The following is a 16,134-nucleotide window of genomic DNA, read 5'->3' as shown; positions in this document are numbered from 1 at the left end:
TTTTTCTGAGGGATTTAAACCAGCAACCTTCAGGTAAGATATTCTTCTCTGGCAGCCATGGTTACTGAGACTTGTGGGAGAAAAAAAAAAAAGTAAAGACAGTCCACAGTGAACTTCGATAAAAGATTATATTGCTGGTCTTAAATAATTATCGTCAAGTGAAACATACGCTTAGATGAACACCTTCAGTTTGATACTAACCACAACAACCTGTACACTGGAGCACAACACAATACAGTACTTTTTTCCCTGCGATGGTGCAACAACTGAGTCACATTTGGGCATTTCTCTTCAAACAGTAACACAAAAGTACACTACAAATACATAAATAGCTTTTGTTTCCCTTTAGATCATTTATAACTCAATTATATTCATGATTCTGGCTCTTGCTACGACGTGTCATTTGACTGATATATAAATTAACAACATCAACAACAAATAATAATATAATAATAATAATTAGAACAATAATAATATAAAAGCTGTCTGTCTTTCATATAAATCTGGTTAGCTTACAGTATGAAATGATGGAATAGGGGATCACAAGGATAGTTTGATATGATGCATCGTTGAGTTTCTCTGCTATCCCACATGCAGATGCTCAGTTTCCCACTGTAGAGTGTTTGTGAGGGCAACTTGGGCGCCATTTTGGCTCTGACAGGAGTCCACTGGCCCCGTTTTTTTTTTCTTTTCTTTTCCTGAGGGTCCACGGCAGCACGTCGAAACATTTCCTCAGATATCGGAGACGGAGTAGAATCTCCAAATAGGACCCCTGAGAATCTGTCTCAGGAAATCAAGTTCTTCCTCTACAAGACTGAGATAAGCGCCTCCTGTGGCGGGGGCTGGTGGTGTTGTTGTTGTAACAGTACACGATATTGCAAAGAGGCACAAGAAAGTTCAGAAGCTGAATGCAGCAGCGAGGATCATCATCAGCCTCCCGTCTCGCGAAAATTTCCCTTCGGTCCATCGCCATCGTGGCGGCAATCGCTGCAGCTACCTACCCGCTTCCTCGCTATATGATATGGACCCTGAGTACCTCGTGGCATCAGATCTGTCGACCTCAGACCCGTTAGTGTCCTCCCAAACTCTTCCTCTCTCGGCAAGTTTGGCCCTTTTTTAATTTAATTTTTTGAAACTAAACGTCCCTCCCGAACCTAAATGTCCTCTCCCCCGTCCCACCCGGGTCACAAGGGTCACCGTCCGGGACAGGAAATGGGTTTGATGCAGCGTCCCTGGAACAGCACCAGGTTGGCGGGACAGTGGCATCCGGCCACGCACGGCTTGTGGCACGGTCCGATCTCGTTCCAGTTGTCGCAGGTTTTGGTGCAGCCCGGGCCGCAGGTGTCGTACACGGCGCCGTGTTTACACTGGGTGGCTGAAAAAGAAAAAGAAAAAGAAAAATGCACTTTTAGTAAAACAAGTAGATCTGCTTTTATTGAACTGAACAGTATTCAGTATGTTTTACTTTCCTAGTATAGTTTCATAGAAGATGATATTCACACAGACCATTTAATGAAATCTAACTACATCTAATTATTTTCTATTAAATTAATTTAGAAGATGATATGATGGTCAGACTTTTTGAATATACTGTCAAGAGCTGCCATTAGGGGTGTGACGAGATCTCGCGAGATTAAGCTCAACGATATTTCTCGTCGCATTAAAAATCTGTCTTTTTTTATTTTTTTTTATTTTTTTTAAATGTTAAAACAATGTAAAGCAGGGTTTCCACTACCAGTTACCTTTACAGTAACTCTACTTGACTCGGTTTAGGTGCTTTTCTTTTCAATCACAGCTGAGTTCTTCATAGCTCCTCCTCATTAAAAACGAATGAACGGGCGCTGCCACTACTACAAAAAATCCTAGGGGAAACACTGCACATAATATTGTTTGCACTTGAAAAAAAGAAAGAAATATTTAATTTTATTTATTTTATTTTATTTTTTTTTTTATTTTTATTTTTTTTATTTTTTTCTTTTTTTATAACTTTCTTTTTAATTTTTGATTTACATTGACAGCAAGACAAGCTCATCAGAAAAATAACACAAATTTACAGCCTTCCGCTGTCACGAACACAACATACAACACAAAATAATACTACATAATAAAAACCAAAAACACAAATACATGTAAAAGACAGGAAAAAGAAAAGAAAAAAAAAAAAAAAAAAGTGTGTGTGTGTGGGGGTGTTGTCTTAATTTACACCAACACTTATTATTGATGGCCACTCGCATCCAAAAAACATACTCAGAGGGGTCCACTCTTTAACAAATTCATCTAAGGTTCCTTGCACCACATGAGATAGTCTTTCATAAGGAACAATTGATAACAGTTTCTCATACCACATTGCTAACGTAGGCGGATGCTCATCAAGCCAAGCATGCAAAATTGACAGACGTGCGGCATACAACATAATATTCAACAATTTACCCGTTTGACTAGACAAAGACAAAAGATCGATACCAAGAATACACTGTTTAGGATCCATTACCATTTTAATGCCAAGGAACTTCTCTATCTCTGTTTGGACAGTAGACCAGAATATTTTAATCAATGGACATGACCACATTAAATGAAAATAAGTGCCTGGTTGTTTTTGACACTTCTTGCATGCTACCGAACATGAGTCATCATATTTACTACGTATTTCAGGAGTCACATGCAGTTTGTTAATTATCTTATATTGTACTTCATGTGATTTGTCTGATCTAGTAATTTTCTTGGCATTATTTAACACCTTACGCCAGGTCTGGTCATCTAGGTGAGCACCAAGGTCTTTTTCCCAACTATTTTTGATATTAATTATAGTCCCATCATTCGTAAGCAACTGATCGTATATATAAGTAATCACTTTCTTATTAATTGTTGCTGCTTTCATGATGAGACTATCAAGAATATTCAGCTTACTACCACTTTTGTAATATGAAATTGAGTTTAAATAACTCCTTATTTGTAAGTAACGATAAAATTGAGTTCGAGAAAGCTTAAACTCTTCTTGCAGTTGCTGAAAAGACCTTAGTGCACCACCTATATACATATCACCAATTTTTGTAATACCAGCGGTCTTCCAATCTCTGAATCCCACATCTACACAAGAATTTTCAAAGTCAGGATTATTCGCAATGGGTGCTAAGAATGAATATTGATTTAAACCAAAGTATTTACGTATGCTAGTCAAAGACTTGCATATATTTGTAGCTATGAAATTATCCTTCATCTTAATTTGCAGTTTCCTAGAGCATACAAAGGGGAGGTCTGCTATTGATACGTTATCTAGTCCTATACTTTCCAGATCTATAAAGGAAACCTGACTATCTTTTACCCAATCTGTGACATATCTCAATTGTGAAGCCCAATGATAATAAATAAAATTGGGTAAAGCTAAGCCACCATTTTTTATGGGAGATTGAAGCTTTTGCAGCTTTAACCTAGGACGTTTATTTCTCCAAACAAATCTACGAATTGCACCATGTATTGATTTAAACAATTTTAACGGAATATAAGTAGGTAGCATCTGAATTGGGTACAATAATCGTGGCAAAACATTCATTTTAATAATTGCAATTCGGCCTAATAACGACACTGGTAAATTCACCCATCTTTGAAGGTCTGATTTGATTTTAGTAACTACAGGTAAAAAATTAAATTTAGTTAAATCAGAGAGATTGGGCGGAAAGAAAATCCCAAGATATTTAAATCCGTTGTAGGTCACCTTAAAAGGCAGATATTCTGAATCACTGTAGGTCTTCCCAAGAGGTAAGGCCAGGGACTTCTCATAATTTATTTTATATCCAGAAAAAGTACTAAATTGATCTATAATCTTAATTAAAGCTGGTATAGATTTAGATGGCTCCTTCATAAATAAAAGTACATCATCAGCATATAATGACATTTTATGTGTTCTGATATTAGTTTGAATGCCCATCACCTGATCACTTACTCTTACAGTCTCAGCTAAAGGCTCTATAATCAAAGCAAAGAGTAAGGGAGACAGTGGACAGCCTTGTTTTGTGCCTCTCTCTAAGGAAAACATCTGGGAGGACAAACCATTAACAGATACAGCAGCTTGTGGAGATGCATAGAGTAATTTGACCCAATCAATAAAAATGCTACCAAAAGAAAATTCATTGAGTGTTCTAAATAAATAATTCCATTCTACTCGATCATAAGCTTTTTCAGCATCTAATGTAACTATAACCGCATTGTTCATATTAAGTCTTGAATACTGCATAATGCCCAATAATCGTCTGATATTTGTATACGAGTGACGATTTCTAACAAAACCAGTTTGGTCTGTGTCCACTAATTTGGGCAGTACTAAGTTGAGTCTTGTTGCCAAAATATTGGCCAATATTTTAGAGTCTATATTTTGAATTGATAAAGGTCTATATGAAGAAGGGTTATCCGGATCTTTCTGTTCTTTCGGTATTACCTTGATAGTGGCAAAATGCATTGTCTTAGGTAGTTTCCTAACCTGAAAGGAATACTGAAACATATTTGTTAATACAGGTACAAAAATAGATTTAAAGGTCTTATATACTTCCGAAGGGAAGCCATCTGGGCCACAAGCTTTCCCATTTTTTAAATTAATAATAGCTTTTTCAACCTCTTCAGATGTAATTTCAGCATCAAGCCTCTTCCTATCACCATCGCTAACTTTAGGTAACTTAAGTTTTTGAAAGAAAGTATTCATCCCCTCCTCTTCTCCTGAATTTTCTGATTTATATAATGAGCAGAAAAAGTCTTTGAAAACATTTGAAACCTCAGAGGATGTATATACTAATTTACCATTTTTATCTTTCAATTTTGTAATTATATTACTAGGTTTTTTGTTATTAATTAGATTAGCTAAATAATGTCCTGATTTATTTCCATATTCATACCTCTTGTGCTTCTGTAAGAATAAGGCTCTTTCTGACTTTTGAGATTGCAATGTGTTAAATGCAGATCGATAAATTAAAACTTTGTCCCAGCTTTCCTTAGAAAGAGTCAGCTTGTGCTCCAATTCTGCATCCTGTAGCTTTAATTCTAATCTCCTCTGTTCTTCCACAAACTTCTTCTTTCTGGCAGAACAGTACGATATCATCAGGCCCCTCAAATAGGCTTTTGTTGTCTCCCATAGGTTTGATGGATCTGTTTCCCCATTATCATTCACTTCTAAAAATTCCAAAAGTTCCCTTTTTATCATAGAGCAACATTCAGGGTCAGACAATATTGACCTATTACACTGCCAGGGATGTCGATATTTATGTGATTTACTTATGGAGATCTCTATTATAATTGGGGCATGATCCGATATATGAATACTCCCAATACTGCTACTTAATACAAGCTCTGTAGATACTTTAGATACCAAAAAGAAATCTATTCTAGTATATGTTTTATGTGGATTAGAGAAAAAAGTATAATCTTTATCATAAGGGTGCATTAACCTCCATATATCTACAACATCTACCTCATCCAGCATTTGCTGTAGAGCTCGTTGTCTAGGATTCCTTTTCGTTGTGTTCAAACTTGGGTTCCTATCTAATGTATTGTCCGTTACACAGTTCCAATCCCCACCCACAATCATAACTGGACAACTATATTTAAGCAATAAATCAGTCATAGTAGTAAAGATGGATACATTTATATCAGGAGCAGCGTACACATTAAGGATAGTAATTTTTTCACCATACAAGAAACCATGAATCAACACATAGCAACCACTTAAATCAGCCTCAAAGTGATCAATAATGAGCGGTAATTTTTTATGGATTAATATTGACACTCCTCTACTTTTACTATTGAATGAAGAAAAATACACTTGCCCTACCCAGTCTTTTTTAAGCTTTTTATGTTCTTCATCAGTTAAGTGGGTCTCTTGTAACATTGCAATAGAAACATTTTCTTTCCTGAAAGAGGATAATAGCCTACTTCGCTTAACTGGATTTTTACAGCCCTTGATATTAAGGGAACAGATTTTAATCGAGGATTGAGGCATTATCATGGCAGACAGAGTGTAGAATATTCCTCAGTCCAATAGGCCTTTTGTAAACCATCTAATAAGAGTGGTCTCAAAATAACTCTCCCCACACTGAAAATAAAAAGAACAAAAACACAAAAAACTAACAAACAAACAAGAAACAAAAGTTGGCCATATATCAATCTCATACTGATATAAGCCATCACCTTACCCTATCTAGACTGGGTATGTCTGCCATTTAAATATCATATAGGTTCCACTACATTTAGCACTTCATACTTATTAACCAAACAAAATGGGGGAGAGAGAGAAAAGAGAAATAAAAAAAAAAAAAAAAAAAAAAAAAAAAAAAAAAAAAAAAGAAAAAAGGGGGGGGGGGGGGGGGGCAAAAACACACAAACAAAGAAAGAAAAACAAAATCAAATAGACACATCATTCCTGACTACTAAGTCTGTCTCAAAATAAAATTAAAAAAAAAAAAAAAAAAAAAAAAAAAGGGGGGGGGGGGGGGGGGGTAATTCCTACTTAGTCTGTCTAATAATAGGCTACCTTAACTTTGTCAGACATCTATTAATAAATAGTAGTCTATATCTTAGATTTAACAAAAGCACAGAGAGCACAAATGAAAGAGAAGGAAAAGCAGAACATTCTACTTTCCCCTATATTCACAAATTATGGACTCCTGGTGCCCTCAACAGTTAGCAGTCTATCAGCTTTGTAATGAAAATAAATCATCTCTCTCTTAGTCATTTCATCGGGGATTCTTCACTGTCCGCTTCCAGTTCATTGAGAAAATCCTGAGCCTCAGCGGGAGATTTGAAACTCTTTTTAGAGCCCCTGTGCTTGACAAAAAGCGTAGCAGGATAGTGCATTTCATACCTTATGCCAGCGGACTGCAGTCTCTGTTTCACTGGAGCGAAGAGTTTACGTTTCTTCTGGACGGCTGCGCTGAAGTCAGGATAAATAGAAACCCTTTTGCCCTTAAAAAAGAGTTCTCCTCGTTCCCGGGCACAGTGCATCACTTTTATTTTCTGTTGATAATTCCCAAACTTCACGATGATAGGTCTTATCCTCGATGTGTCCCGTGTAGAGATGCGGTGCGCCCTTTCTATTTGCAGTGGGGATTCCACCTGTATATCCCGGCCCAGGATCTCCGGCAAAAAGCGGCGAATAAACGCCACGGTGTTCTTCTCTTCTTCACCCTCCATCACGCCATAAATCAGCAGATTGGACTGTCGACTTTTATTTTCCAAATAGTCCACCTTCGTTTCCAAAATCTCCACTGTTTTAAGCAGCCCCGTGATCTTCTTATCAGCGACCACCACATTATCCTCCGTCGCACTCACTCTGATTTGAACTTCAGCAATTTGTTCATTTAATGCGTGCATTGAGGAGCGTATTTGAGCCATTTGTTCGTCAATATTCGTCAATCTGAGCAAGAGTTCATTTTTACTTCCATTCACTGCTTCCCATAAAGTTTGCAAAGTAATATTACTACCCTCAGCCATTGTTCCGCGAGGCAGTCAGCAGGTGCAATCACTCAGTAAGATTGACGTAGATTTTTCAGGTCGCTGTATCAGGCTCAAAAGTAAGTTTCTTAGTAATATTGTGACATCAACAGAAGGTCCACTGGCAAAGTCACATTTAAATTCGAACTTGAAGCGTTCAGCATAGTGCTACCAATGTAGAAGTTAAATTGGCAGACAACCCTGCGCTGTCTACTCGCGCACGTCCGACCCGTCGGCCGCCATGTTTTCAAAAAGTTATTTTATTTTAACTTTTATGAATTTTAGTTTTAGTTTATTAAAAGCTCATGCATACAATCATGCATGTAAAGAGTTAGAATAAAACATTTCAAATGGCATGTGCAACTCGGTTAAATAAAAGTTTGTTGGTCCAGTCATATATTTTGTCATTGTAGTTTTATTAAAATCTCGTCTCGTCTCGTCTCGTTCTCGTGAGCTGAGTGTATCGTCACACCCCTAGCTGCCATGTTTTAACTGACATTGTCAGTGCCAGCCATGTTCATGTTAAAAGATCATTTAGACATGATGACACCTGTCTTTCACTTCTGTGATTGGGTCACGAGCGCCGTCACTCACCCATACAGGCGGTGTCGGGCCTCCAGAGGACGGGCACTCCCTCCCGCTCGCAGGCTCGGCTGTAGGCGATGAAGGACTCGCAGAAGCAGTTTTTATGAACCGGACACTCACACATGTCTGTCACACACGACCTGCAGAGGACGGGATGGTCGGTTTAGTTTAAAATTAGGTTTTTAAAACAGCAGATGAACCATAGATTAACTCAGGAACACATTATAGAGTAGTGTAGAGACCTCACTTACAATGTCGCTGAGCAAAGGATAAGTAAAAAGGTCCTGGACCCCAAAACAACAATGCTGAATTTATACGTAAAACACAATAAAATTGGAAGAAAAGAAAAGATCCAAGAAATAAAATAATAAAAGCCACAAAGACATCAAGAATAAGTAAAAACCTTAACAATGATTGAAATTAGGGTGAACAGAACAGCAAAGAAAGGATCATCAACAAGTAAAGTTCAATCAAAAATGGTGACCCATGATGATAATCCAAAAATTCAAGTGCTTATTTTCAGTCACTCATTCAATCTTTGTATCCTTACTGGTAGAGGTGATCAGGTTTTTGATTTGAAAAACCCCCCACAAAAAATCAATAATATTTTCAGTGAATAGACTGATGATAAATGTAATTTCTTTGATTCATGACTATAAGTTGTTATGTCATCAGAGTGTGTAGTTGTCATATTAAGACCATTATTTGGATTCATTACCACAGAGGGACTATAGGGATGAGCATTTCAAGCAAAAGCACAATTCTTCGTCATTTGAAATGAGAAGCCGATATACGGTAGGCTATATAATATTGGATGGTACCACTTCTCATCATAGCGGTTCTGTGCAATTAATTCTGAATGAGAGCACATCGAAACGAGGAAGCAATCTCCTCTCCCGGCGTAAAACTACGTCAATATTCTCCGGTACCTCTTCTAATCAAAGTCCGCACCTTGCAGAGTTTGCGCTGCGCCTAAGTTTCACTTTTACTTGATAGAGTTTCACACAGAACTTTCTAATGGCTGTAGAAGTCTTTCCATGTTTCTCCTTCTACGCGAGTAAAAAGGGAACATTTACATTTTTTCAGACAAGACGATTTGATTTTGTTTAACTGAACAACTATTCGAATATTTGAAAATCATTGCCCACTCCTATTCCTCACCTGTAGAAAGGTGCAAATTCGACCACTCTGTGACACTTCTGAAACTCCCACGACTTGATCTTCTGGCACTCCCGGTGAGCGCGGAACTTGACCTTGACGCTGCCCGGGCACAGGAAGGGCGTCGGCCGGCGAGGCGGGGGCTGCTGGGAGCAAACCTCGTTTCCCTCCACTCGCCACGACTCCGCAAACTCGTCCACGTCGAACTTGAACTGGCCGTCGCCTCCCATGGTGTCGTCGCGCTTGTGGCCGTTGTAGTTGCCGCAGAGTCCACAAAGGCGTCCGCGCAGGTGCGGCGCCGCTACGACCTCCACGAAGCTGTCTCCGTCCCAGGTGATCTCCAGACCTGCAGGTGGAGGTGGAGGGAAAAGAAATACAATGTCAAAGTTCAAACTAAATGTAAATTAAAGGGATAGTTCACCCAGTTTCAGAGTCCTCCGTGGCTTCTCTGAGTTACAGCGGGGCTCGGCATAGCAGTGCATGTCCATATAACGGTTGCAAATGGATACCAACTGTCTTCGTAACAAAAAGACACACCAAAAAACATCCAAATACCTCCATGCTGCTCGTATGTAATGTCCGTCTTGTATTGAAGCCCCGAAATGCGAAATTGTTCCGAAAAGTCAGTAATCGCACTGACGCCGGTGCAAATCTCCCGAGATTTGGACGGACCAGGAAGAGGAGCTTCCGCTACAAACAAGCTTGAAATATAGACGTATTTCATTTTCTTCGGAACAATTTCGCATTTCGGGGCTTCAATACAAGACGGACATTACATACGAGCAGCATGGAGGTATTTGGATGTTTTTTGGTGTGTCTTTTTGTCGGGAAGACAGTTGGTATCCATTTGCAACCGTTATATGGACATGCACTGCTACGCCGAGACCCCCCCGTAACTCAGAGAAGCCACGGAGGACTCTGAAACTTCTCCCAGCCCTTAGTCCACATGAGGGGGAGTAGATAATGAGTGCAATTTGAATTTTGGGTGAACTATTCTTTTAAAGATTTAAGGATTAAAAGTTCATATTTTCACTTCTTTCGTCCTTCAGAAAATAAAAGATGACCCAACAATCGGTGTGTGTGTGTTCATGTTTGTACCTGCTATGGTGGTGAGCTTCAGCAGATACCCGTCCAGGTCGATGTGGACCCCGGGGCCGTGGTAGGGCAGCGCGATGCGGGTGCCGTTCCTCCGGACCGTCAGGTGCTGGTGGAGGCCGAGGACCAGACCCCCCAGCCGCACCTCCACCGACTGAGTCCAGGAGAAGGAGCGAGTCCGCCGGGCGTCGTTCTTCACCAGAACCTGGGAGGAAGTGACAGATCAGAGTTAATTAAAGGTGACATTAACTTAAAGCTGTTTACCTCCTCAGCTGTCTTGTCTCTTTAAATGGATAGTTCAACATTTTGGCAAATTGGCCCATTGCCATAATCGCTGTAGTCATAGTAGTAGGTTCGTTACAACTCCAAAACGCTGTTGTGGACAAGTTGTGACCTGCACATTCACCACGCTATGAGATAATAACACAACGTTACCAGACAGAGTTGTTTTAGAGGTAAATTCATGCAAAACTGCTGATGCGTGTGGCCTTCAGGGACAGTTTTTCATCAAGCAGTCTCTGTATTTACCTCGAAAACGGCTCAGTTTCGTAACGTTTCATTATTATCTCATCGCGTGGTGAATGTGCAGGTCACAACTTGTCCACGAAAGCGTTTTGGAGTTGAGTTTGAGTTTAATGAGGGAAACCAAAAAATCCTATGAGCCTCCGTAGCGTAGCTCTGAGCAGCTCACGGCTCTGCTCCGCCGTTCTAAAAAATAGCTTGCACTGACAATTAAAGGTAACAAACCTACTGCTATGACTATAGGGATTATGGCAATGGGCCAATTTGCCAAAATGTTGAACACAGATAAAACAAGGAACCAAGACTTTGCTCTTGGAGGTTGGAGCAAACCAAACATACACTGGTGCAGGATGAGTTGACGTTCAGATAAAAGTCTTGCTGACCCCAAGAATTTAGATTCTTGCATGAATATAGATGCAACCTAGAGATCTTTTGATATGTCATCATATTAATTTGTGATTGCAGCATTTCCAGCCTAGAGTTGATCAATTATTGGGTCATAATTGGGAATATCTGGTTCACTGGATCTCAAATCTAAGTTTTTTTGGTTGGACAACAAGTGAAACAATTGTAAAAATGTCCCAAACTTAAATCCCATCGTACCGTGAAGCTGGAGTCTGGGCTGTTGATGTTGTTTCCCGGGCTGCCGGTCGGGACGCCGCCGCAGTCACGAGTCAGAACGTACTGACACGTTCCCTGAAAGTTAAAGGTCCTGCCGTCGAAGGTGTTGTAGTGAGGATCCCCGAACACCGTGCACACACCTGGCTCTGCGAGAGAGAGACGAAGACAAAGACAAAGATGGAGTTAACAGTTGAAGTTTCACAAGGAAAAGAGAAGAAAGACCAAAAATAAGTTCTGGGAAAAACAAGACGGTGTTTGAACTCAGATGGTTTGAAATCCCGGCGGCAGCGTTTTTGGGCAGGACAGCGAGACACAACCCAAAAAAAAAAAAAAAATGCAAGAGTTTAAAAAGGAAGCTAGACGCTGATGTCTGATGTCTGACAGCTCGGCAGCAGATGGAGAATTTATCACAAATGCTGAAATATGTGGCACTAATCTGAGCTGACTCTGAAGTGGGAACAGGATCCGTGGTGTGGTAAAACTTCTGTTTTACCCACTAAACTAAACTCTGCTTTATGAAGACGAGAGGTTACGAAGACTTTGAAGTCCTGAAATTGTGCGTTTACAGACATTTTTAGGGGATTTTTTTGTTGCAGTTCGCAGCCAAAAACCAAAGTACAACGACCCGAGGGCAAACCACAGTCTGGACGGAGCTCATGGGAAACGCTGCAGCGGCTGCAGTTGCCTTTAAGGAACCGGTTCACATACGGTCGTGTTTGTCTTTAAATCACTGAGCAGAAACAATCAATAAGCGATTTCACAGCTGCACCAGGACGGATTTGCATGAACACACTGAACATAGCCTCTAATTCAAGACTTGATTAGAGGAGGATGCTGTAGTGAGAGGGTGGTGGTGGTGGTGGTGGTGGTTGAGAGCGACTTACTCACTTTCAGTGCAAACTGGGCAGCAGCCGGTTCTGTTCAGGATCTTATTCTGCAGGAGACAAAGCACAGAGACTCAGTGTGAGACGGAGGAGAGATGACAGGCAGTGAATGCATCACAGAGAGGGAAGTGAGTAATATAATAGCAGTGGTGGACAGTAACGGAGTAAATTTACTTGAGTACATATCCAGAGGATTTGTACTTTACTTGAGTATTAGATTTCTTTGGTACTTATTACTCTTACTTGAATACATTTCCAAGACAAATATCTTTACTTTTACTCAAGTTAATTTCTAGGAAGGCTGAAAAGTACTCGTTACTTTCAGGTCTGCTCTTTTTTTTTATAAAATACTATTGAACAACCCTAACCCCTAAAAGCAGCACATCAGTGCAGGTGGTTTCAAAGAGTTCATTCTCAGAAACAAGAGTTAAAAGCTCCTTAAATAATAAAATAAGAAATTTACTCTTACTCTTACTTTTACTTAAAGGGAAAAGCGAAGCGTTTTCACACTACATTCATGAGCCTCCACGCGCACCGTAGAATTCTTCGACCGGCGCAAGACAGACTCATGTTTTCATTCATCAAGAATTAAAGTCAGAGGTTCGAAGACGATCACATACCGTCGTAGTTCCGACCATAAACGGTAATACGGCGGCGTTATTCTTATGAGCGTCCGCGAAACCGAAAGTAAAGAAACGCTGGTCGGCTCGACCAGCATTTCCACCACCACTAATAATAACAAAATAACGATAGAGACAAAACGTTATATTTATCTAAAATGGGCCCATTAACAAGTGGTAACGTAGATTCATCCACATTAACGTGAGACTTTTTTATAACCAAATAGAAACTCCTCGTTGTCCCTTTAAAGTAAATTTAAAAGCATGTACTTTGGGATACTTAAGTACCTTTAAAAGTAAGTACTTTTTTACTCTTACACGAGTAACATGTCGACTGAGATACTTTTACTTGTAACGGAGTAAATTTTGACCAGTAGTATTTGTACTCTTACTCAAGTACTGGGGTCGAGTTAGTACTCTGTCCATCTCTGTATAATAGTAATATAGACAAGAACTAAAAAAAAATATAAGCAAACAAACAGTTTGTGTGTCATCTCTTCACTCAGCTTTAACTCTTGTGTTTCCATCACATCACATCACTCACACAGGTGGAAAAAGAAACGTAATGAAAGAGAGAAACGGAGGAAAAAGTTCCCGTTGTGACAAGTTCACAGTCAAACCAGGACGACCACAAAGACACCGATACTCGGCTTCAACTGCTGAACCCTGTGTGTGTGTGTGTGTGTGTGTGTGTGTGTGTGTGTGTGTGTGTGTGTGTGTGTGTGTGTGTGTGTGTGTGTGTGTGTGTGTGTGTGTGTGTGTGTGTGTGTGTGTGTAACAGGACTCTCTGCATGTGTATGTGTGTGTGTGTTGTATGTTTCAACTTCCATCAGAAGTGCAGCAGCAGATCAGAGGACTCTTTCACACACCTACTTTTTGTTGCCTCAGGGAAGCCCTTCATTGGCTCGCACAGACACACACACACAGACACACACACACACAGACACACAACCCTTCTGTCATCACATACAGACGTTCTCCATACACTCCATACACACTCCAGAGTCCTAACCTCTGCACAAAGGGCACTCTCTCTCTTTGAAGAGCGCTGCCTTTTGACAGGCCGAACACTCACACACACACACACACACACACACACACACACACACACACACACACACACACACACACACACACACAGTGACAGAGATTGGTTTTCAGGGGCCTAAATATAGGGAACCTCTTCTTTGCTGTCACTCAAACGTCACACAGACAAAAGGCTACTCGCAGACACACTGTCTCCAAAGGGACGCACGCACACACACACACATACACACACTGTGCCGACCTGCCGCTGACCGCAGGATGATGGCATGGGAAGAGTGTGTGTGTGTGTGTGTTTGTGACCTCTGTATGAGAGAGACACACTCATCATAAGTGGGGACAGGTGTGTGTGATACATCCCATCTCAGACAGGTAACGTTTGTACTTGTTTCGGTTGTTTTGCTTTGTTATTAGTGCAATTGCTTTTATAGATGATGTTTAAATAAAAGCCCGTAGTGGGTTTCTACCTCACCCACATGTTTTTTTATTTTTTATTTTATCTTTTTCAATTTTATTGTTGCTTTTATAATCATGCAAATAAACATAAACATAAACCTTGTTAATCATATTCTATCATGACATTATCGTTCGGGCCGGCGAGACTTCACGATTGTTTTGTGTTTTTGTATCATCTATGTTACAGTATTTAATCCTGTGGAGCCTCCACACCAAAGACAGTCAGAGACTTTTTAATTGTTGTAAAAAACCTTGATCATAATCAGAGACACCTCTAAATCCTCAGTCTTTTGTGGATGTTGCTGGATTAATTCATTAAAGGGGAACTATGCAAGTCCGGTCGCTTTTCTGCTGTCTTCTAACCCTCCTCCTGGCCATGTGCATTTGTTTTCAACGAAGCTGGCGAGAAAGCAATGGAGTGGTTAATAACATTATTTAATAGTAAATAAGAACTTGTTCTTAAAGGGATAGTAGCATTTTTTTAAAGTGGGGTTGTATGATCATCTACAAATAGCCCCTAAGTACTTTAATTGCAGTAGAAGACTCTCTGCACTCCTCCCGTTAGCAACGCCAGCCCATAGCCCTCCCCAGAGATTTACAACATACAGTGTTGTGAATGGACCCAAAGAAACAGCCTATTTTCACGGCCTAAAAGAGGTTTTACCTGAAAAAAAATACACAGTTCCATTGTTCGCTATAATATAATTTTTTCCGCAGTTTTTATTTGGACCTAACCAACTCATGTATCCCTCCACCCGCCGATCAGCAGCTATGGGCTGGCGTTGCTAACGGGAGGAGTGCAGAGAGTCTTCTACTGCAATTAAAGTACTTAGGGGCTATTTGTAGATCATACAACCCCACTTTAAAAAAAATGCTACTATCCCTTTAATGATTCTGCCTGGTTAATTAAAGGTTTTAAAATATATAATATATATATATCTACAATATATGCGTTACGAGTGTATATATCTGTTGAGTTGAGTCTTAGTTGGTGCTGCTGAGACGAGAGCAGGGACACTGGGTCAGAGGCGTAGATCTGACAACGTGGGATTTCGGCCAAGAGAAGGCAGGCAGAGCCTCGATTCTCCTCGTAGTAAGTTACAAGTCATTTATCTGACCATCACAATTACACAGAAGCTGTTTAATTAAGGTCAAACGTAGCACTGCCAAGGTGAAAATCCTGCATAGTTCCTCTTTAAATCTCCCTTTTCTCTTGTCATCAGATCTAAATTATCTTGAAAGTTTAAAGATGTTGATGCTTTATTCTATTACGAGCTGCTGACTCGAACACTCACACCAGATTAGTGAAGAAAATTACAAGATTTTTCATGAGATAATTAAATAACTTTGTCCTAAAATCCGACTTCATGACTGATCTACAAACTCCAGCAGGAATGTTTCTGTCCTGTCAGCACATTTCATCTCAAGACTTCAGCACCACAGTTCACTTATTACAGAAAAAAACATAAAATCAATAAACTTTTGTCTGCATAGATAATTAATAAAACACTGAATCTACCTACACTGCAAAAACTCAAACTCTTACCAAGAATATTTGTCTGGTTTCTTGTCAAAATGTCTCATTTCTAGTCAAAACTAATCTCTTTCCACTTAAAATAAGACTCATCACCTAAAAATTAACTTGTTTTGAGATAATTTTCGTTTGTTTCAAACTA

General features: G+C 39.8%; 1 protein-coding gene across 1 annotated transcript in view; it reads right to left on the bottom strand.

The window, feature by feature from the left end:
• Positions 1-92: 92 nt before the first annotated feature.
• bmper (BMP binding endothelial regulator) overlaps positions 93-16,134 on the bottom strand; it is a 53,648-nt gene continuing 37,606 nt past the window's right edge. The window contains exons 11-16 of the mRNA XM_083989307.1: positions 12,343-12,388; positions 11,437-11,600; positions 10,315-10,516; positions 9,220-9,562; positions 8,068-8,198; positions 93-1,375 (exon numbers count right to left, since the gene is read on the bottom strand). Coding sequence (XP_083845433.1) covers positions 1,194-1,375; positions 8,068-8,198; positions 9,220-9,562; positions 10,315-10,516; positions 11,437-11,600; positions 12,343-12,388 — 1,068 coding nt within the window. The 3' untranslated portion in view covers positions 93-1,193. The remainder of the gene's footprint in view (positions 1,376-8,067; positions 8,199-9,219; positions 9,563-10,314; positions 10,517-11,436; positions 11,601-12,342; positions 12,389-16,134) is intronic.

The sequence above is a fragment of the Trachurus trachurus genome (genome assembly GCF_905171665.1).
Source record: "Trachurus trachurus genome assembly, chromosome: 16".
Classification (NCBI taxonomy): Eukaryota; Metazoa; Chordata; class Actinopteri; order Carangiformes; family Carangidae; genus Trachurus; species Trachurus trachurus.
The sequence above is the reverse complement of the archived record's forward strand: the minus strand, read 5'-3'. Positions and strand labels throughout refer to the sequence as shown.